The sequence below is a fragment of the Rhinopithecus roxellana genome, chromosome 19 (assembly GCF_007565055.1).
Source record: "Rhinopithecus roxellana isolate Shanxi Qingling chromosome 19, ASM756505v1, whole genome shotgun sequence".
NCBI classification, from domain to species: domain Eukaryota; kingdom Metazoa; phylum Chordata; class Mammalia; order Primates; family Cercopithecidae; genus Rhinopithecus; species Rhinopithecus roxellana.
The window spans coordinates 59,820,256-59,842,188 of record NC_044567.1 but is presented as its reverse complement, the minus strand read 5'-3'; the positions used below and the strand labels follow the sequence as shown (position 1 = coordinate 59,842,188).

At 45.4% G+C, this 21,933-nt stretch overlaps 1 protein-coding gene across 4 annotated transcripts in view; it reads left to right on the top strand.

Moving 5' to 3' along the window:
* The window catches only part of SLC39A11 (solute carrier family 39 member 11), a 460,542-nt gene that overhangs the window by 137,272 nt on the left and 301,337 nt on the right, over positions 1-21,933 (top strand). For 3 of the 4 annotated variants that reach the window (XM_030923374.1, XM_030923375.1, XM_030923376.1), the window contains one exon: positions 14,349-14,493. In XM_030923374.1, coding sequence (XP_030779234.1) covers positions 14,349-14,493 — 145 coding nt within the window. The remainder of the gene's footprint in view (positions 1-14,348; positions 14,494-21,933) is intronic. The other variant, XM_010360245.2, reaches the window with a different exon arrangement.

Below are 21,933 nucleotides of genomic sequence, written 5' to 3'. Positions count from 1 at the left end.
CTGTCATCTACATTAGGTGTTTCTCCTAATGCTATTCCTTCCCTAGCTCCACCCCCCGACAGGCCTCAGTGTGTGACGTTCCCCTCCCTGTGTCCATGTGTTCTCATTGTTCAACTTGCACTTGTGAGTGAGAATATGTGGTGTTTGGTTTTCTGTTCTTGTGTTAGTTTGCTGAGAATGATGGTTTCCAGCTTCATCCCTGTCCCTGCAAAGGAACTGAAATCATCATTTTTTATGGCTGCATAGTATTCCATGGTGTATATGTGCCACATTTTCTTTATCCAGTCTATCATTGATTTGGGTTGGTTCTGAGTCTTTGCTATTGCGAACAGTGCTACAATAAACATATGTGTGCATGTGTCTTTATAGCAGATTGATTTATAATCCTTTGGATATATACCCAGTAATGGGATTGCTGGATCAAATGGTACTTCTGGTTCTAGATCCTTGAGGAATCACCACATTATCTTCCACAATGGTTGAACTAATTTACACTCCCACCAACAGTGTAAAAGCGTTCCTATTTCTCCACATCCTCTCCAGCATCTGTTGTTTCCTGACTTTTAATGATTGCTTTTCTAACTGATGTGAGAATATCAAGCATATGTCTTTCCAGCCTTATCCGTTGTCCTAATACTGGGATTCCTCACCAGAAGGTGATGAGAACAGGCCTCCCAAGCCATCAGTCCACTCCGGTGGCTTGTGACTGTCTTTGGCTTGCTCTTTCATGCTGGCTCTTTTGTGCACACACTGTCTCCCTCTTGTTCCTGGAATCAGGAAAAATCATTTTATGGTTGCCAGAGCTATGAAAAATGTTGATAAGCCATACTTTAACCTTTTTTCCTCAACAGTGCTGAGATAAAGATCCCTTTTCCAGGATTGATAATAGAAGGGCTGGTGTACTTATTTTTATTTTTATAAATTGTGGTTAAGAAAAAGGAAGGGCTAATCCCAGCACTTTGGGAGGCCGAGACGGGCGGATCACGAGGTCAGGAGATCAAGACCATCCTGGCTAACACGGTGAAACCCCGTCTCTACTAAAAAATACAAAAAACTAGCCGGGTGAGGTGGCGGGCGCCTGTGGTCCCAGCTACTGGGAGGCTGAGGCAGGAGAATGGCGTGAACCCGGGAGGCGGAGCTTGCAGTGAGCTGAGAACCGGCCACTGCACTCCAGCCCGGGCCACAGAGCGAGACTCCATCTCAAAAAAAAAAAAAAAAAAAAAAAAAAAAGAAAAAGGAAGGGCTTTTTGTTGTTTGTTTGTTTTTTTGAGACAGGGTCTCACTGTGTTGCTTGGCAGGAGGACAGTGGTGCGATCATGGCTCACTGCAGCCTTCAGCTCTTGGGCCCAAGTGATCCTCCTGCCTCCCTAGTAGCTGGAACCACAGAGATGTGCCACTATACCCGCTTTTTAATTTAATTTAATTTTTTATTTTATTTTTGTAGAGAGGGGGTCTCACCATGTTGTTCAGGTTGGTCTCAAACTCCTGGGGTCAAGGGATTCTCCTGCCTCAGCCTCCCAAAGTGCTGGGATTAAGGCATGAACCACCATATCCAGCCTGAGGGGTGGGTTTTATAGAATAATTACCTTTTGGTTTTTATAAACTCTAGCCGGTATGACTACAAGAGGCTATCTATCTGTCTGTCTGTCTGTCTGTCTCTCTATCTACCTACCTACCTACCTACCTACCTACCTACCTACCTACCTACCTATACAAGAGGCTACCTATCCATTCATCTATCTATGATAAATGCTACTGAATCATTTTTATCTATTTATCCATCTATCTATGATAAATGCTACTGAATCATTTTTTAAGGATGGTAAACACAGACATTTATTTGTGAAAGTGATAGACATTTTGAGGCCAAGGGTTCCAGTGCCTTTTCCCCTGGATAAATATGATCATGCTCCTGTGTAAGGATATATTTTGCTGAGTATTCTGCTCATTGAATACAGAATAGAATTGCATTGAACACTGTCCCCTAAAAATTCATCTGCTGAGTATAAATAGGCTTTATATGTGGCCAAATAAGTATGGGAAATATAGGATTAAACAAAACCTTGTTCTTTACTGCGGAATTTCTCAGAATCTTTATCTGCTTATGAAATAGACCTCACCAAACATGTTTGTCTGCAGAATCTTTCCTTTGGAGCATCTTACGAAGCAGGGAACTCTGGGAAATTGTGGTTTAAGACAGAATGAGGCATTAAGGAGATTTTGTCCGTGTACAGAGGCATGCATGGACTCTTGGCTCCTACTTTAACCACTGGAGGCACAGAGAGTGGTGACTTAAATAGTTTTTGTTATTTTTGAACTTAGAAGAATCATTATTAGGTTCTCAATATTAGTATATATTAAAGAAAATTTCCGTAGGTTATTGGTGTACAACTGGCATTTGGTTGCATGAGTAAGTTCTTTAGTGGTGGTTTGTGAGACTTTGGTGCACCCATCACCCGAGCAGATACACTGCACCCTGTTTGTAGGCTTTTATCCTTCCTTCCTCTGCCACCCTTCCCCCCAAGTTCCCAAAGTCCATTGTATCATCCTTATGCCTTTGCGTCCTCATAGCTTAGCTCCCACATATCAGTGAGAACATACGATGTTTGGTTTTCCATTCTTGAGTTACTTCACCTAGAGTAATAGTCACCAATCTCATCCAGATCACTGCGAATGCTGTTAATTCAATCCTTCTTATGACTGAGTAGTATTCGATCGTATATATATATACACCACAGTTTCTTTGTCCACTCATTGATTCATGGGCATTTGCAGTTGTAAATTGTGCTGCTACAAACACGCGTGTGCAAGTATCTTTTCCATGTGATGACGCCTTTTCCTCTGGGTAGATACCCAGTAGTGGGATTGCTGGACCAAATGGTATTTGTACTTTTAATTCTTTAAGGAATCCTCACACTATTTTCCATAGTGGTTGTACTAGTTTACATTTCCAGCAGCATTGTAGAAGTGTTCTCTGATCACCACATCTATGCAAACATCTACTGTTATTTAATTTTTTTTATTATGGTCATTCTTGCAGGATTAAGGTGCTATTGCATTGTGGTTTTGATTTGCATTTTCCTGATCATTGGTGATGTTGAGCGTTTTTTCATGTTTGTTGCCCATTTGTATATCTTCTTTTTCTTTTCTTTCTTTCTTTTTTTTTAAGACAGAGTCTTGCTCTGTCCAGGCTGGAGTGTAGTGGCACAATCTTGGCTCACTGCAACCTCCGCCTCCCAGGTTCAAGTGATTCTTGTGCCTCACCCTCCCGAGTAGCTGAGATTACAGGTGCATGCCACCATGCCCTTCTAATGTTTGTATTTTTAGTAGAGACGAAGTTTCGCCATGTTGGCCAGGCTGGTCTCGAACTCCTGATCTCAGGTGATACGCCTGCCTTGGCCTCCCAAAGTGCTGGGGTTGCAGGTGTGAGCCACTCTGCCGGGCCATCTTCTTTTGAGAATTGCCCATTCATGTCCTTAGCTCACTTTTTGATGGGATTGTTTGTTTTTTTCTTACTGATTTGAGTTCATTGTAGATTCTGGGTATTGGTCCTTTGTCAGATGTATAGATTGTGAAGATTTTCTCCCACTCTGTGGGTTGTCTCTTTACTCTGCTGACTGTTCCTTTTGCCATGCAAAAACTCTTTAAGTCCCACCTATTTATCTTCGTTTTTTATTGCATTTGCTTTTGGGTTCTTGGTCTTGAAATCCTTGCCTAAACCAATGTCTGGAAGAGTTTTTCCAATTTTATCTTCTAAAATTTTTATAGTTTCACATCTTAGATTTAAGTGCTTAATCCATCTTGAGTTGATTTTTGTATAAGGTGGGAGATGAGAATCTAGTTTCATTCTCCCATATGTGGTTAGCCAATTATCCCAGCACCATTTGTTGAAAAGGGCGTCCTTTCCCCACTTTATGTTTTTGTGTGCTTTGTTGAAGATCAGTTGGCTTTAAGTATTTGGGTTTATTTCTGGGTTTCCTATTCTGTTCCATTGGTCTATGTGTCTATTTTTGTTGTTGTTGTTGTTGTTGTTGTTGTTGTTGTTGTTGTCGGGACGGAGTTTTGTTCTTTCGCCCAGGCTGGAGTGAAGTGGTGTAATCTCAGCTCGCTGCAACCTCCGCACCCCACTGGGTTCAAGCAATTCTCCTGCCGTAGCCTCCTGAGTAGCTGGGATTATAGGTGCAAGACACCACGCACGGCTAATTTTTGTTTTTTTTTGTTTTTTGTTTTTGAGACAGAGTCTTGCTTTGTTGCCCAGGCTGGAGTGATGTGGCACCACCATCTTGGCTCACTGCAACCACCGTCTCCTGGGTTCAAGCGATTCTCCTGCCTCAGCCTCCCAAGTAGCTGGGACTACAGGTGTGCACTAACATGCCCGGCTAATTTTTATGTTTTTAGTAGAGATGGGGTTTTGTCCATGTTGGCCAGACTGTTCTCAAACTTCTGACCTGAGGCGATCTGTCTGCTTTGGTCTCCAAAAGTGCTAGGATTACAGGCGTGAGCCACGGCACCTGGCCGAAATTTTAAAAAATCTGTAGAAAACTTTCAGACCTCGAAGAATGTATCCTTGGGTCCCCATTGGAGAAGCCCTGTTTTAGGTGATTGAGATTGAGTTTGTGGGTTTAAGCTAAAGCAATTGTTTCTAGTCTGGATCCATGGACAGCTGCAGGGAGTTCCTGGGGTTCCTCATGTTACACACAACATTTTGTATGTCTGTGCATATGTACTGCAGTAAATGGCAAAACAGTCACAAATTTCCCCCATCAGCATCCATACCTGACAATGTGACATTGCAGGTCCTCCCAACAAAAAGTACCATTGAGTCATCCACCCCTTCAATGTGGATACCCATTGACTTGCTTTGGCCAGTGGGATGATGCTTTGGCCTCTGTGATGCGGAGACTTGAAAAGCACTTGGCATTGGGTGCTGAGGTTAGCCTACGAATGAGCTCCATCTAGTCTGCTGGAAGATGACAGGCCCCACCAAGAAGAATCAGTGTTTTCCAGTCCACTCCTGGCCAACTGCCTGCTGGCTGCCAGGTGCATGTGCCATCTTAGACTTCCAGCCCCAGGATGAGCCACCAGCTGACCTCAGATGCACCAGTGAGCCCAGGTGGGTGAGCAGCCATGCCCAGTTGACCACAGAACAATAATAACTGGCAGTTTTTTTAAACCACTAAGGTTTGGGGTGTTTTGCTACCCAGCAATAGTTGCATGATACATACACATTTTTAGGAAAGAGAAATTGTGGCTTTTGATGGACTTTTGAAGGCATCTAATATCCTCCAAATGGATAACATAGGTCAGAAAATCTTTATTGAGAAACACCAGCTGGAGGTTCTCAGTCTGTTGAGAAGTCAGAAAAAGCTCAGAGTGGATTATATGGGTGCATTTTAATAAACTCTAGGACTAAGTCTAGGATTAGATTAAGAGTGTTGGATAATCGTCGAGGATTAGAAAAGAAATACTTCATTGTACTTCAGTTACTTGTGTTCCTTCAGATTTCTATTACTGTTTTAAGGAAAATGATATTTTTGAGCTAAAAGAAAAAGCATAATACTTTGGAAAACTCTGCCAAGCCCTGTCTCTCTGTCAGCTGTGCTAGTAGGAGCCCTAGCTCTTTGGAATACAAGCTCAGGGCTGCTTACCTGGAATGGCTACTGGAGGGCTCTCTGCAGATTCTCATAGAACTGTGTCTCTGCAGAGCTGTGGAATGCTTTAAAATCTGTTTTTATGTGGGTAAATACGCTTGATTTTGAATAGAACTTTGGCATCAGGGCTTGGAAAAGGTTTTGTCTCTTACAAGGTAGTTTGAGTAATGGTGTACTTATGTAGCTTAAATATAGCTAGAAGTTTGTAATTAACTTCCACCATTGTGAAGCTTCGTGGTAAGGTCATGAAGGAGATGGGGAGGAAGCTGGAAGATATGGCGTTGGAGGGATCATGGGCTTCAGGGTGGAAAGATCTTATCTTCAAAAGGAGTGAGCTAGGCTGTCCCACTCTGTTTCTGCCAGAAAGGGGGATGGAGATGGAAGCTTTCAGTGGAGAGTCACAGGATAGATATCTACCCGTCCTCATGTGGTCGCAGGGCTGATATTGATTATCTTAATCATCAAGAGGATAGACAGCAGGGGTGGATGGAACCTCACGCTGTTTGGCATTAGCTAGAACATCTTTAATTCTTTTAAGCCTTTTCTTCCCCTCTCTGCACCAATCCTCTCTTTTCTCAGGGCCTAACCACTTGTGGTTACCCTAGATCGGTATGTTCTGTATTATGCAACATTTTCCACTTATTTTGGAGCCTCTGTCATTTAGTTCATTCAGGTAAATTAGTTGAATTATGGAACACAGACCATGTGCTGGGCGCTGACAGTAGAGCCACGAGACACAGCTGCCATTTTGAGCCTCATGGCTTTGCGATAGTTAAGAAAACTGAAAAGTCAGCTGGGTGCAGTGGCTCACACCTGTAATCCCAGCACTTTGGGAGGCCGCGGAGAATGGATCACTTGAGGTCAGGAGTGTTAGACCAGCCTGGCCAACATGGTGAAACCTCATCTCTACTTTAAAAAAAAAAAAAAAAATTAGCCAGACATGGTGTTGCACACTTGTAGTGTCAACTACTCGAGAGGCTGAGGCAGGAGAATTGCTTGAACCTGTGAGACAGAGGTTGCAGTGAGCCAAGATTGCACCACTGCACTCCATCTTGGGCGACAGAACAAGACTGTCTCAAAAAAAAAAAAAAAAAAAAAAGAGAACTGAAAAGTTAAAGCCTATTCAGGGTGCCAGGGGAGGATGGAAGGGAGTGCATTTGATCCATACTAGGTTGGGTAAATCTAGGAAGGCTTCCTGGAGGAGGGAGCTCAGGCTTCTTTGGCCAAGATTTAAAAACCTCAAGTATAGAATAATTCAAAGCTTGAAAACCTGCCTTGCTGTCCACTGATTGGATGTAGCATTATTGCTATAAGAGGAATGAACTGAAGTCTAGTTAGAGGTAAAATCCTAGTGCTTTGGACAAGGTAAGAATTGCGTTAAAAAACCAGGACGGCCCAAGTACTTAAGCTGTGATCCTCCTTGTCTTTAGGGATTCTGACTGTGACCCATGATCCCTGAATATATAGGTTAACCAGGGCAAAGAAGACAGCAGTGACCTGCCTGATACCCGAGGCAGGACTGTACCCTCTGCCTCAGTGTCTGTGCCACTCCGTGTCCCTGTTTGCTTCTTAGCTGGCTGCTCATCGCCGGGAGCCAGCCTGGCCCTGGGCAGCCGCCTGCTGCCGGGCTCCCGAGGAGAGAAGGTCATCTGTTATGTAAGCACCATCCATATTCTGACTGTTGATCAGGGGTGACATTTAATTTTTTTTCCATTATGTGGAATAATTTAAAAGATTGTGTTACGAGTGTCATTATTATGGCAACTTCTCAGTAATAAAAACAGCATCAATTATTGAATGTTGCCTTGTGTGTCTGGGGTTAAGTGAGGATGGCAGGAGGCAGAGGCTGGGGAATGGGAGGAGGCAGCACCTATGCTGGGCCCCAGGCAGGCCGCCCGCCAGCCCCTTCCCTGGCAGCCACAGGTCTTGAGTCCCTGGGGTGGTTCCTCTTGAGATCCCTGTACCCTTCTCCACTGGCGTGTAACTCTTGGCCTCCATGTAGCTGTGGCTGGCAGGGGCCGCCAGTTAATCCCCTGACCTTGCCCTTGGCTCTTCCTCAGGGAGCTCTGACTTGTTGACAAGCTTCAGTTACAGAGACTGCCTCCCTCGGATCACTTGAGGTCAGGAGTTTGAGACCAGCCTGGCCAATATGGTGAAACCCCGTCTCTACTAAAAATACAAATATTAGCCAGGCATGGTGGCGGGTACCTGTAATCCCAGCTACCTGGGAGGCTGAGACAGGAGAATCACTTTAATTAGGGAGGCAGAGGTTGCAGTGAGCCAAGATCACACCACTGCACTCTAGCCTGGGCAACAGAGTGAGACTCCGTCTCTCAAAAATAAAAATAACAAATGCAGAATTTAAAAAAATGAAGAGACTGCCCTCCATGGGCCAGCGAAGTAGAGGGCCATCACAGCCCTTGTTGAATGAAACCTCAGAAGAAAATGAGCAGAGCTCCCTGATCCTGAATCCATGTGATAGAAGGTGTGTGCAGGTTTGGCAGAGGTCAGGTTTGCCTCCCAGATGCTGGCAAGCATCACACGTTGCTCTGCTTTGCCATCCTCAGACATGGTTGTTAATAGCAATGACTCACCCCAGAGAGGAAGAACCAGAGAGGAGGTGATGGGACTTAAGTCCTATTGAAGGTTGGTACTGGGACTTGGAGCAGATGCACCAAGCTGCTTGCAGCAAGTTTTGAGGGCTGCAGGGTCTGCAGTGCTAGGACACCCAATGTGCTTTGCAGAGGGGGGCCTTAGTTCGCCCTTGTAGACTTAATATGCAGACAACTGTGTCCCTTCAGTGATGCTCTGGCCTGTTTCTCAGGTGACTTGTTTCTTTTTGGGGAATCTGGAGCCATCAGCCACCAGCAGTTGCTCTCCTGCCTGGGACAGCAGGCGACACTGCACGGCCCCAGGATTTTATTTCTCGAAGGAGATGTATGTATTGTTTTGTGAGGCCTTTCTGGTTTCACAAAGGCGTATTGCAGGGCTGCTTCCCTACCTCCTGCCCGCCTCTCCTCCTTCACATTATTTCATCATCTTTCTTTTCTTTTCTCTCTACTTCCTCTCTCTCTTTTTTTTTTTTCTGGAAAGTGCTTTCCTTCTTCTCCAGCTCCTGCCTTTCTGCATGGCCTTTCCAAAGTGGGTGGAAGTTGCGCTGTTTTTTCTGAGCCAGGGATTGGCCCCACACCAAGAAGAAGAATCATTATGATAATAATTCCATCCTAAGAGGACGGGAGTCTCAGGTTCCGTGGTCCTGGGTGGTGGGTGGGTGGTACCTCGTGCCTCCATTAGCCCACACCCTGCTTTCGGTACTGAGCTGGATTTGGAGTGGATGGGGATGCGGGAAGAAGGACAGGGAAAGGGACTCAGGAGAGGGAACAATGGAGAAGGAGAGGGGGTGACCTTGCCGCTGGAGAAAGAGTCCTTGTATTTGACACTTGACATTTGGGACCTGCAAGGTGACATAGCACACTTGAACTATGCAAAGCCCTGGAGGCCTACCTGAAGCACTGTGTGTTGTGGAGACTGGAAAGAGTGACTCACTGACCCTCTGATGGGCAGCAGAGCAGACTGTCGGGGCTGCTGTGAAAAGTCAAGAACAGCTTGCAGTGGTCACGTGTTTGCCCTAAGAAGGATCATGCTTGCACTTTGCCAACCTTGCAGGGTTACAAGGATTGAGTGAGGTAACGTGGATAGAAAGGCATTGCAGAGATGGAAAAACCAAATCAAACCAAACAAACCAGAAATGTAAAGAACAGTATCAAGTAAAGAAGAGAGGGATATAGAGAAGGAATTTCTCCCTGAGGACCTTGGTTCCTTCTGCACAGGCCAAGGCTGTATTTATTTAAGGCTTCCTGGTAAAGAGCTCCAGTGCCCCCCACTTGCAGTCCCCATGCCCAGTGAGCAGATGGGGCTCCATGGCAGGGTGGGGGGAGGCGGTGGTGTGTCAGCCCAGCAGGTTGAGAGCCACTTTGCCACAGCAGGACTTCTGAGTTTCCCCCACCACCAGGGACACGACGATAAAGCTAGCCAAGCAGAGCTTGGCACCTCCCTCCACGCTGTTTCTTGAAATTCAGAGGGATGTATTCCTCTTCCCTATCAATAACTGAGAGTTGGGGGAATGTTGAGAATCCTGAAAAGGTGTCTAAAAAGAGCCCTGGGAGGCCAGTACCTGGGATCAGAGGCGTGTGGAGGTGTTGCCAGGTGTGGAGATAGTGAAGGAGCTGTCCTTGGCGTTACTCCGGAGATACTCTCTGCAGCTCCCACGCCGCATAGCTGACCCTGGTTGTTCTGAAGGCTAAATGTTGGATGGAGCACATGGGGGAAGGAGGGGGTACAGGTGGGAGTGGGTACAGGTGGAGATACTGGATCTTTTTCTAGCTTTTAAAAGGGCAGCTTCTAAGTGAAGTTAGGGTGGGATTTTCTTAGTGCCCCTCTCCCTGCCCCCAAAACACTGAAATAAAGCAATGCAACCCACAAAGATTGATAGAAAGGCGAAAAGAGTTGGAGGGGAAGAAGGGAGTCAGTGTTTGGGCAAAGACCTGAAAGGGAAGAACAAACACCATCTTCCCACAAAGACCTCTCTCTGCATCTTCCCTAAAGGAACGCTCCATCTTTACAGTTAATAATGGGCTAGTACATGTAAAATGCTTGGAACATTGCCTGGCACAAACCAGAACCCAGCCTGTATTATATGGGCTGTGTTCTGGTTTGTGCCAGGCAATATTCTAGGATGGCTGTGAATTACAGATATGGCTTATTTTTCTTTTGGCATTATCTGGCGCTCTTATTTTTTAGTTTATTATGATGGGTTATTATTATGTCTCTTGAAGGAGAATGTAGGATTCCTGAGGATAGGAGACATGGCTTTTTTGAATTGCCAGTACCCGGAGCAGCTCTGATACAGAGTTGACGCTTAATAGAAATTTATGGAATGCATGAAGGTGGGCAGGGAGTCTTCCTAGAGAAACTAGCAAAATTCTTCTCTTTACAGTAAAAAGAGGGTATGTGAGTTTCCAGCATTACAGGGAGCTGTGGCGTCCTGATTGATCATCTGAATTCTTTCTAAAGCAGGTATCTTAAGCTCAGCACTATAGACATTTTGCTGGCTTTTTTTTTTTTTTTTTTGCGACAGGGTCACTCTCTGTTGCCCAGTCTGGAGTGCAGTAGTGCAATCTTGGCCCACTGCAGCCTCGCCTTCGTGGGCTTAAGCAGTCCTCCTGCTGCAGCCTCCCAGGTAGCTTGGGACTATAGGTATGTGCCATCATACCTGGCTAATTTTTTTTTTTTAAGAAATGGGGCCTCACTATGTTGCCCAGGCTGGTCTCGAACTCCTGGGCTCAAGTGATTCTCCTGCCTTGGCCTCCAGAAGTGCTGGGATTATAGGCATGAGCCACTGTGCCTGGCCCTGGCTCATTCTCTGTTATGGGGGCTGTTCTATGCATTGTTGGATGTTTCATAGCATCCATGGTCTCTACCCACTAGTGATACCAGCAGCATCCTCAGCCCCCCAGTTATGACATTCCAAAATGCCCAGTGCTCTATGTCCTCTGGGTTGCAGGAGACAAAAATCACATAATCGAAAACAAATGTTCTAAATGAAAACCAGGGTCTCTGCAAGCTGCACCTTACCAGATGGGCTTCAATCAAATACACAGTTGCAGCTTAAAGCATATTAATGCTGTGGCATTTCTGCTGTAATGAAATGGTTCTCCTTCTATTCCTTCCCCCAGTTACGCATCAATCACATGATAAAAAGAAAGAAGACGAAGGAAAATCAGCTGACATACTTTCATAGTGAAACATGTCTTTTATTGCTGCAATGATTCCTTGGATGTCAGCAGGAGATGTAGAATTAGAAATAATTAAAGCATATAAACAAACAAAGAGCTGTGACTCCATGGCATATCACACAGACACCGGGTGTCAGCAGGGTTAGGGAGGGGGGTTTCTGAAGAGGCAGAGACTGGCCTTCCCAAAGCCTCTCTGTTCCCAGGATTCTGGCCATCTGTAGGTCTACCTTGACCGTGATACTGCAGGGCAGCTGCCTCTATGTGACAGAAGAGGTGGATACCCAAAGGGGCCTGAAAACTTGTACAAGGGTAGCTCAAAGAGGGGCAGGAGGCTTTTTTGGGGGTTTAGTTTAAAAAAAGTTAAATGGGGGTGTTGGCACCTTTCTTAAAGGATGTTCATAGAGGACATTGCAAATAAATGATGACAATAGTGATGTCTAGACAAATGAGAACAGATGGGAGGAAGGGCTTGTGTGTTCATTTTCAACATTTGGTTGGAAGCAGATAATGAAATAAAAGTTCTGAATCATTAGGTTCTGTTTCTTAACTCTGATCATGACAATGAAAAAAGGTGTGTGTGTGTGTGTGTGTGTGTGTGTGTGTGTGTGTGTGTCAGTCACAGCAGCCTGGTATCCCTTTTGTGAGATTCCTTCATGAATGGAACTAATCCAAGAAAATTGTTTTAGTATTTTTTTTAAATAAATAGATGCATTTATGTGATTAGATTATAAGCTCTCTCCTCTCCTGTATTAGAGACACATATTTTAAACGAAAACTTCTGTTTGTTTGGACCGATTTTTGCTTGGTGCTGTGGCCTGAAAACGTTTGCGTCCCCTCAGGATGCCTATGCTGAAATCCTAACCGCTACAGTGATTGTATTAGGAGGCGGGACCATTGGGTGATCATTGGATTAAGGGGATAGAACCCTCATGAGTAGGATTAATGCCGTAATAAAAGACGCGTGAAGGAGACCCGTTGCCCCTTCCATAGTTAGCCTGTGCCGTCGTGAACCAAGAAGCAGGCTCTCACCAGTCACTGACTCTGCTGGTACCTTGATTGGAATTTCCTGCCTCCAGTAACTGTGATACATTTCTGTTGTTTAAAAGCTGGCTGGGCGCAGTGGCTCACGCCTGTAATCCCAGCACTTTGGGAGGCCGAGGCAGGTGGATCACTTGAGGTCAGGAGTTTGAGACCAGCCTGGCCAACATGGTGAATCCCTATCTCCACTAAAAATGCAAAAATTAGCCGGGCGTGGTGGTGAGCGCCTATAATCCCAGCTACTCAGGAGGCTGATGCAGGAGAATTGTTTGAACACAGTGGGGCGGAGGTTGCTGTGAGCTGAGATCGCACCACTGCACTCCAGCCTGGGTGACAGAGTGAAACTCTGTCAAAAAACAAAACAAAACAAAACAAAAACTGCCCAGTTGATAGTATTTTATTTTATGGCAGCCTGATCAGGACAGAGACACCTAGTTTTCAAGAAATCTCTACAATTTTTTGCTGATGGAGATGATTCTGCCTCCCTTCCCTTAGCTTTGAGGCATTTGGGTGAAAGTGGAGGTGCTTGTGTAGTTGGTTGAGTCTCTCCTCTGCCTCGTTGTTCCTGTTGAGATCCTGTGCATCTGTAAGTGGTCAGCGGGGTTGGGGCTTCCAGATGATGCCTTTGGAAGAGAAGCTTACCACCCCATTATAGGTTCATTTGTTTACTCCTAAGCGGAACACAAGCTTCAGAAGAGAGCTGTGTCTCATTCACTAGCCACAGAGTTGGCAGTTAAAATATTTGTCAAATTAACGTGGGGATCAAGTGGACGATTTTGCCTGGTTAATGAGAAACGGTCAAACTGATCAGTGCTTAACGAGTTAGGATAAAGCAGAAGAATGACATGATTGTTTTAAGGTCCTCTGGATTAACTCTAAATATGTGTGCATTCTCTGCAACTCGCACTGCTTCCTTCCTTTGAGATGCTTTTGTTTGGATCTCCTCTTTTGATCTCGTAAGACACGTGAAGATGTGGAGATGGTGAATTCCTAAATAAGTTGACCGTGGTTCCTGTACTGAGGCTGCCATTCATGTGAACCTGCCATACGGACTTCTTTTGATAGATCAGAAACCAACTTCTTTGCTCATTTGCCTGGCGGTGACGACGCTTGCAGTGGGGTTTTGTGTGTGTGCGGCAATGATGCTTGCAGTGGGGTTTTGTGTGTGTGCGGCAATGATGCTTGCAGTGGGGTTTTGTGTGTGTGTGCGGCAATGATGCTTGCAGTGGGGTTTTGTGTGTGTGCGGCAATGATGCTTGCAGTGGGGTTTTGGGCGTGTGCGGCAATGATGCTTGCAGTGGGGTTTTGGGTGTGTGCGGCAATGGTGCTTGCAGTGGGGTTTTGTGTGTGTGCGGCAATGGTGCTTGCAGTGGGGTTTTGTGTGTGTGCGGCAATGGTGCTTGCAGTGGGGTTTTGGGTGTGTGCGGCAATGGTGCTTGCAGTGGCGTTTTGTGTGTGTGCGGCAATGGTGCTTGCAGTGGGGTTTTGTGTGTGTGCGGCAATGATGCTTGCAGTGGGGTTTTGTGTGTGTGCGGCAATGATGCTTGCAGTGGGGTTTTGGTGTTTGAGCCCCAGTCTTTCCTGGTATATATTTCCCCATTTTTAGGATCAGCACTGACTTTTTAGATCATGTTGTTTTTTCTTTTTTTGTAACCACTGAAGTCCTATACCTGGAAAGTTTGTCATCTTCCCGAAGACACAGCTTGGCCTGGCAACTGGGTTGGCCGGAGGACTGGCTCAGCTGTGGTGGTCTTGGTAGAGATTGGCAAGTTGCCTCAGTGCCCGTGAGCCAGAAGCATCTGGGGAATTAACATAGTAGTGGTGCTATAGTGATGTTACCGCTTCTTACCACTTCTTGTTTCAGGGTGCAGCAGAAGACCCCCAGACGGCCCTGGCACTGAACTTCGGCTCTACATTGATGAAGAAGAAATCTGATCCTGAGGGTCCCGCGCTGCTCTTCCCTGAGAGTGAACTTTCCATCCGGATAGGTAGAGCTGGGCTTCTTTCAGGCAAGCTCTTTGCTGTAGACGCTGAGCTGAGTCAGGCAATATGGACGTGGGGGCTGGTGGTAGGATGAATAGTGAGAGAAATGCCAGGCACTGTCCTGTCCCTCTGAATCACTCACCCTACGACTGCCTGGAGCTAAACTGGCATCTGGCCCAGAACCTTCATTTCTCATTTGTTGTCCAAACCACGTGCTTAGTCTACAGGAGGTAACGGTACCTATTGATCATGTCTTCAACTTGCACAGGTGGACAGAGGGGTCACTCTGATGGTGATGGGGCTTGAACTCTGAATACTCCTTTTCATTTGTGTTGTAATTTACATCTTTTTGATTTACCTGGGGAGACTGCTGTGGATTTTTTTTTTTTTTTTTCTTTTCCGAGACAGAGTCTTGCTCTGTCGCTCAGGCTGGAGTGCAATGGCGTGATCTTGGCTCACTGCAACCTCCACCTTTCAGGTTCAAGGGATTCTCCTGCCTCTGCTTCCCAAGTAGCTGGGACTACAAGTCCACGCATGGCTAATTTTTTGTACTTCTAGTAGAGATGTTGTTTCACCAGTTTGGCCAGGCTGGTCTTGAACTCCTGACTTCAGGAGATCTGCCCGCCTTGGCTTCCCAAAGTGCTGGAATTACAGGCCTGAGCCACCGCACCCGGCCAACTGTGGATGTTTATCTCATCGATTCAGTTTGGAGCCAGAAAAGCTAAAGACGCTGACAGCATAATCATGCCTTTTCTCAGAGTTAGAGGGAACGCATCCCTCAATAGGAATCAGATAGCAATTACTGAAGCTCAGTGGGGAGAGAGGCAGAATGGCTGTTGTCCTTTGAGAAGTCGTTGAAGAAGGAATGCAATACATTGTTTTCCAACCTCACGGTCAGACCCTCTCCTTCTTGCCCCTCATTGTTTACTAAGGGCACTTGGCTAGTTTAAGGGCCAAGGAGCATGAGGAGAGTTGGATGCCTTTTTTTCCCCTTTGGATTTATGTAAGAAGTTCCCTCATTTAATCCTGCAAGACCCTGGGGACGAAGACCATGCCAAGATGCTGTGGAGAATGGGCCCCTCCTCACTTATGTGGAGTGCTCTCCTGAGTGAATTAAGGAAAAACAAATTGGTGACCGGTCACTGTGTTCACAGGAGTGATTACAGGGAGAACAGTCCTTTCCCATTTCCATGCTGGCATTTTAATTGGATCTTTTTGCCATCTCTATGCTAAGATGATATCTAGCCCTTAGGGAGAGCAAATGTACAAAAGTTACAGCTATGCTGCAACCAGGGCTCTGATATCTGTGTTCAGATTATGTCCTGCATGAATTATTCATGGAGAACTCAAATGTCTTCTCCACTTGGGTTAATCCTCACTGCCTCCTACAGCTTCCTATGTGGGATGGAGCCGGGAAGTAAAAATTTCATCCAATGTGAGCTTGAATGATAGAGGGTTAGAACGACAAATCTTCCTCCTGCCTCCAATCACACTTGTCACTTTTACTCATCAGAACGCCTTAGGTGTCATCTTCTCTTTTTACTGGAACATAGTCAAGGACTGTCTGGTGACACAGTAGAGCACTGTATTCAAGTAAAACTTGTCATTTTTCATGCTGAGTCCTGAACACAAGGCCACAGGCCTTTTCTGTCTATTTTCACTAACATGACTGCGCTGGGCTCCTAGGTGCCCCTTTGAAGACCTTACAATCCTGATTCTGAGCCTTCTTTAGGATATAAAAGTTGGCCAGGCTTTACCTGATTTTTTTATCTTCAGGGCCATGGGCTGGTGGGTCGGGGGAAGGTGGTGTAGTGAATTCAGTGCCTGTCAATCAAAAAAGGTAAAAATTGGCAAACCCTTAGATGGACATTTTCCAGTGGAGCCACAGCCAGGGACAGGGTCAGGGGAGTTGGCTCTGCAGAACAGCCTCTGGGAACTGCTGGGTCTTGGCCAACCCAGAGTTATGTGGTGGGGGAGTGAGGTGTGTGGGAGGGAGATGTAATCCTGTCCCCCTGCTCCAGAACCCTAGGCACTAGGCACAGCCTGTTACCAGGTTACCAAGCAACCCTTGTAACCGTTGCTAGCTGTTCAGCTACAAAGGCAAATGCAGGCTCTTGGGGAAGCACAAAGATGATCTCCCAGCCATCTCTTGAAAGGTTGCTGTTCTTCTCACCTGGACACACCTGTGGGTGTCAGGCAGCTGAGGACTCCAGAACTGATAATGGCTATTTGATGACTGGCTTCATGCAGATGGAGCCTGAATATGCATTATTTGTACCATCTGGATTTGCCCTTAAGCTTGCTGTAAATGGAGCAAGGAGATTGGTTTAATGGGTATTTAGTGAATAACATTAGCCTTTAAAACATAATATTGGTGCTGCTATTGTAATGTCCCATAATTGGTTCGGCCAGAGGAAGAGCTAGAAAGGCCACACTCTGGGAGAGGAGTTCAGCTGCTCTGAGGAGCAGCAGCAGTGATGGCAGTCTGAGCTGGGAAAAGCATTTATGAGATACTTTCTATTTATGTCTTAGTGTGCAATGTTTTCTGATTTCAGCTATTCCCAAGGCTGGGGATATTTTGGGACTTAGGTAGACCAGAAGAAGTTCCTTTAAATCTATCAGTCTCTCTTTCTTACATTCTCTCTCCCATCCATTCATCCATCCATCCATCCATCTCCAGTTAGCTTTCTTTTAATTAAAAATATAATGACATGGGTTAAAAGTAATTTTCCTTCCACCTTCAAATCCCTTATGGTCCAGTCCCCCCATCTCAGACACAAACATCGTTTCTAGTTTCTTGTGCATCCTTTCAGAATTATTATGTTTCTATAATCACACCTGACCCATTGTTCTGTATTGTGTGTTTTTGCACCCTGGGGTATTTGTTTCCTGTGGCTCTCATAGATCCATCCCATTCTTGTTGTTGGCTGTGATGCTACCTAATTAGCCCCCTCTGGATGCCCATGAGGTTAATTCTGAGGCTTTGCTATCACAAAGAATGTGGCATAGAGCATTTTAGTATCTGCGTCTGTGTGGACAGTTATATTGTTGAGTAAATTCTAGAAATCAGGCCAGGAGTTCTTTATATCTGGGCTCCATGCATTAGTACCAAAGGGCTCACGAGCCTTTTGACATTTTATGCAAAGTGTGTGTGTGTGTGTGTGTATGTGTGTGTGTTTGAAAGGCAAGGGGTCTATAAGTTATATTTCATCACACCCCAGATGGCTCCATACCCCCAGTGTTGTTCAAGATCTTGGGCTTCTCTGTGTCAGTTGTCCCCACTCAGCTGTCAAGTTGAGCTTTTTTTCTTTTCTTCGTAGCATCCTATGTAGGCTAAAGAGAAGGTAGTTAAAAGTGAATCAGTTGATTCTCTTACTAATTGTTAATTGCCTCATTTAAATATGCAGTATGTTCTGGGGGAGGAAGTTGAAATGTTACCAAACATCAATGGGCTTGCTGCCCGACGCACACAGAGGCCAATACCATGGCACTGGCTTTTGAGAGAAGAACAGCTTTATTGGGAGTCAAGTCAACTGGCAGGGAGACAGGAGGGAATGCCCAAATCTCTCTCCTTCAGCTAGGGGTTGGATTGGGTTTTATAAACATAAGTAATGAGGTGTGATCTGATTGGATCTTGCAATGAGGTGATGTTAGGAGGCATTATCTGATTGGATCCTGCCATGGGGTGATGCCAGAGTTCAATCTGATTGGATCCTGGATCCAGTCATGTGGTGTCTGCTTCTTATTTCAGTCCCACTTCTCTGTCCCAGCACTTAGGTTCCCCCTGCAGTTTTACACTTGGTTCATCGGGCATGCTGAGGTTACATGACCTGAGGGTCCATGGCAACTGAAAAGCAGCTCACAGCTTTGTGACATAAAAGTTGAGCCAGATTGGTCTGATGCAGTTATAGATACTCTTCACTAGTGAACTTTGTCATCACTGTCATTATTGGTGAATTTCATTGGTCTGTTAGCATAGGAGAATTGCCTGTCATTTTGTGTATCTGTGGAAAGACCAGGAGAAGGCATTATTTTCTGGTAGAGCAAGAGGTGGATTTACTTTAGGAGATTATTCAGTTGTGAGGTGCCATCTGTGCATTTTCTGTAAATCTTTCCAAAGTGTTGGGGGAAAAAGTGAATGGGTACTCAAATCAGGGAAGCGTAAGCCGTACAACACTCAGGTAAGAAACAGATTTTTCTCTTAATGTCCTATTCTTATAGAAAAATTCACTTGGCAATAAGAATTCTACCTACACAGCCTTGCAGATCTGATGCAATTATCGAAGCCATGTTTTGCAAAATGAAACTGATGCCAAGCTGGTGTCAAGTGGATTATAGATTATAGAACTGCTGTCGCTGGCCATTAGCTAAGTGTCTTTGTTTTCTACTCTAAAATCTTGAATTCCTTATTGGTTCTATGTCTGATTTGCTGTGTGGCACTCTTCCTGGGGAGCTGGTCTTGCAGGAGATGATTTTCCTTTCTAGCTCAAGCTTCCCAAGTGCCCATTCCCGGATCAGCAACCCCAGGACTTGTCCTGTTTGGGAACATGATGGAGTTCAGGTGCTCTTTGATCCCCTTCTTCTACCTCAAGACACTCTCTCTTCTCCAGGTATCTCAGTGTCCTCTTTTAATCTTGTATTTGGAATCATCCCTTTCTCTCATTTTCCCTGTTAAACATCCTCCCTTAGGTGCCTCTGGAAAAAGATTTGATGAACTGAAGCACAGGGAGGTATTGGCCACTGACTTCACGATTTGATGAACTGAAGCACAGGGAGGTATTGGCCACTGACTTCACGATTTGATGAACTGAAGCACAGGGAGGTATTGGCCACTGACTTCACGTTTTACTGCTGCTTATGTATTTGTCTGTTGACTGGGAACGGTTTCTCTAGTTCGGCAGTGAACCCAGTAGGTGGGTTTTCGCACTGGCTAGCCTCTGGAGGATTGCATTTTTAGACATAACGATTGGGGCTCAGGGAGGGTAGCCAGGCTGTGTGGGATGCAATGTCTTCTCTGAAGCAGCTGGTTCTCGCTATAAGCTCAGCCACATACATTCCACTCCCAGTTTTCCTTGGCACTAAAACTGCTTGGAATAGCCTAAGCCTAGGGAGGCAAAGAGGACTCATTTAAACAGCTTCACGGTTCCTATTACCTTTCTTTTTCTGTATCTTCTAACTTTCCGTGTCTTCCTGAAGGACATGTTCCTTTTGTCACTGATATTTCCAGTCAAATGTAGTGATCTTAAATTTGATCGAGAGTGAGGTGTAACTCCTAGGAGAAACTCTGAGTGTTTATAACTAGGTTTCCAAAATAATGTGTTTAGGGAAGTCTCTGAGATGTTATGAATTCTGACTTTTTATTGGTAAGATCTTTAAAAATGAAAGAATATTTTCACAGTAGTTCATGAAGATATAATTTCTTGGCATGTGGTTTTGGCAATTAGAGTTTTTAAAATTTATGTTTTTTCCCTGTACCTGCTTGGTTAGGGGAGAGTTTAAAATCTTGTCTTGGCCCAATTAAAAAGAGTTATCTAGGAACTGAAAAATAGGCAGGCCCCGGCTGCTACCTCCTTTCTGGGCTAAGACCTGTAACCTGGGTTTCTTCATTTAAAGTGTGAGAATGCACCTGTAATCCCAGCACTTTGGGAGGCTGAGGCGGGTGGATCACCTGAGGTCAGGAGTTTGAGACCAGCCTGGCCAACACGGTGAAACCCCTTTCTCTACTTAAAAAAAAAAAAATTAGCCGAGCATGGTGGCACATGCCTGTAATCCCAGCTACTTGGGAGGCTGACGTAGGAGGAGAATCACTTAATCCCAGGAGGCAGAGGCTACAGTGAGCTGAGATGGTGCCACTGCACTCCAGCCTGGGCAACAGAGTGAGATTCTGTCTCAATAAATAAATAAATAAATAAATACACAAATAAATAAATAAATAGAATGAAGCAAACCAGCAATTAAAATGTGCCGCACAAAAATATTTTGCAGGAGGGCAAAGGGCTCAATAATAATAACTGCCAGGAGGTTTTTCACATCTGGATACTAAATAAAATAAACAACGCAGAAATACCTTGTTGGACAGGGCTCTGTGCAGACGGCATGAGACTGTTAGTGTCCTAGCTCGCGGGAACGCTATCAGGGTGGGTACAATTTCTAGAGTCTTCTGCTTCTGAGGGGGGTTCTATTTGGGCCTAATGTGGAGCACTCAGATAGCACTTCATCTGCTTCTGCCTTAAAAAAAAAAAAAAACACAGTCCTGATTTTCTAAGCCAGGCAGTAATTTCAGAGCAAACTTCCATGTGACATGAGGCTAGAGGCAATTTGGCACTTACATGTGTTTGCTAGGGCTGCCGTAGCCAAAATATAACAAACCGGTGGCTTAAACTGCAGAAATTTATTTTTTTCACAGTTCTGGAGGCTGGAAGTCCAAGACTAATGGTTGGCAAGATTGGTCGGTTTCTTCGGAGGCCTTTCTCCTTGGCTGGTAGATGGCCGTCATCTCCCTATGGCTTCACTGGTCTGTCTTTTTATCGAGACAAGGTCTCACTGTCTCACCCGGGCTGGAGTGCAGTGGTGCGATCCTGGCTCACTGTAGCCTCAACCTCCTGGGCTCAAGCTATCCTCTCACCTCAGCCCCCTGGGTAGCTGGGGCTATAGGAGCGTGCCACCGTGCCTGGCTGATTTTTGTTTTTTTTGTAGAGATGGCATTTTGCCATATCGTCCAGGCTGCTCTTGAACTCCAGGGCTCAAGCTATCCACCCACCTTGGCCTCCCAAACTGTGGTCTTTCCTCTGTGCCTGTCGGTGTACCGATCTCCTTTTCTTAGAAGGACACCAGTCATATTGGATTAGGACCCACTCTAATGACCTCATTTTAACCTTACTAACGTTTTAAAGATCCTATCTCCCTCACAGTTACATTCTTAGGTACTGGGCGTTAGGACTTCAACATAGAAATTTTAAGGACATGATTCAGGCCATAGCCACACTGAACAATTTTTTGAGAAGTTGTCTTCCATGGATAGTACTCAGCTTCAAGAAATTTCAGGTGGCAGGAGAAAGGAGTTCTCTTTGTTTCTGTTTTGTAGTTTCTCTCCCTGCATGGCTGCCTCCTTACATTAGCCTCATACCTGCATGGGCTGGGAACGCAGAATATGCAGGATAAAAAAATAGTAGAATGAAGTTGAAACATTACTCAAAGAGAGTAGCGAGAAAGAAAGTCAGGGCCGGGCACGGTGGCTCACTTCTGTGTTCCCAGCAGTTTGGGAGGCCGAGACGGGCGGATCATGAGGTCAGGAGTTTGAGATCAGCCTGGGTAACATGGTGAAAACCCATCTCTACTAAACATACAAACATTAGCCAGGTGTGTTGGCACATGCCTGTAATCCCAGCTACATGGGAGGCTGAGGCAGGAGAATTGCTTGAACCTGGGAGACAGAGGTTTCAGTGAGCCGAGACCGCCCCATTGTA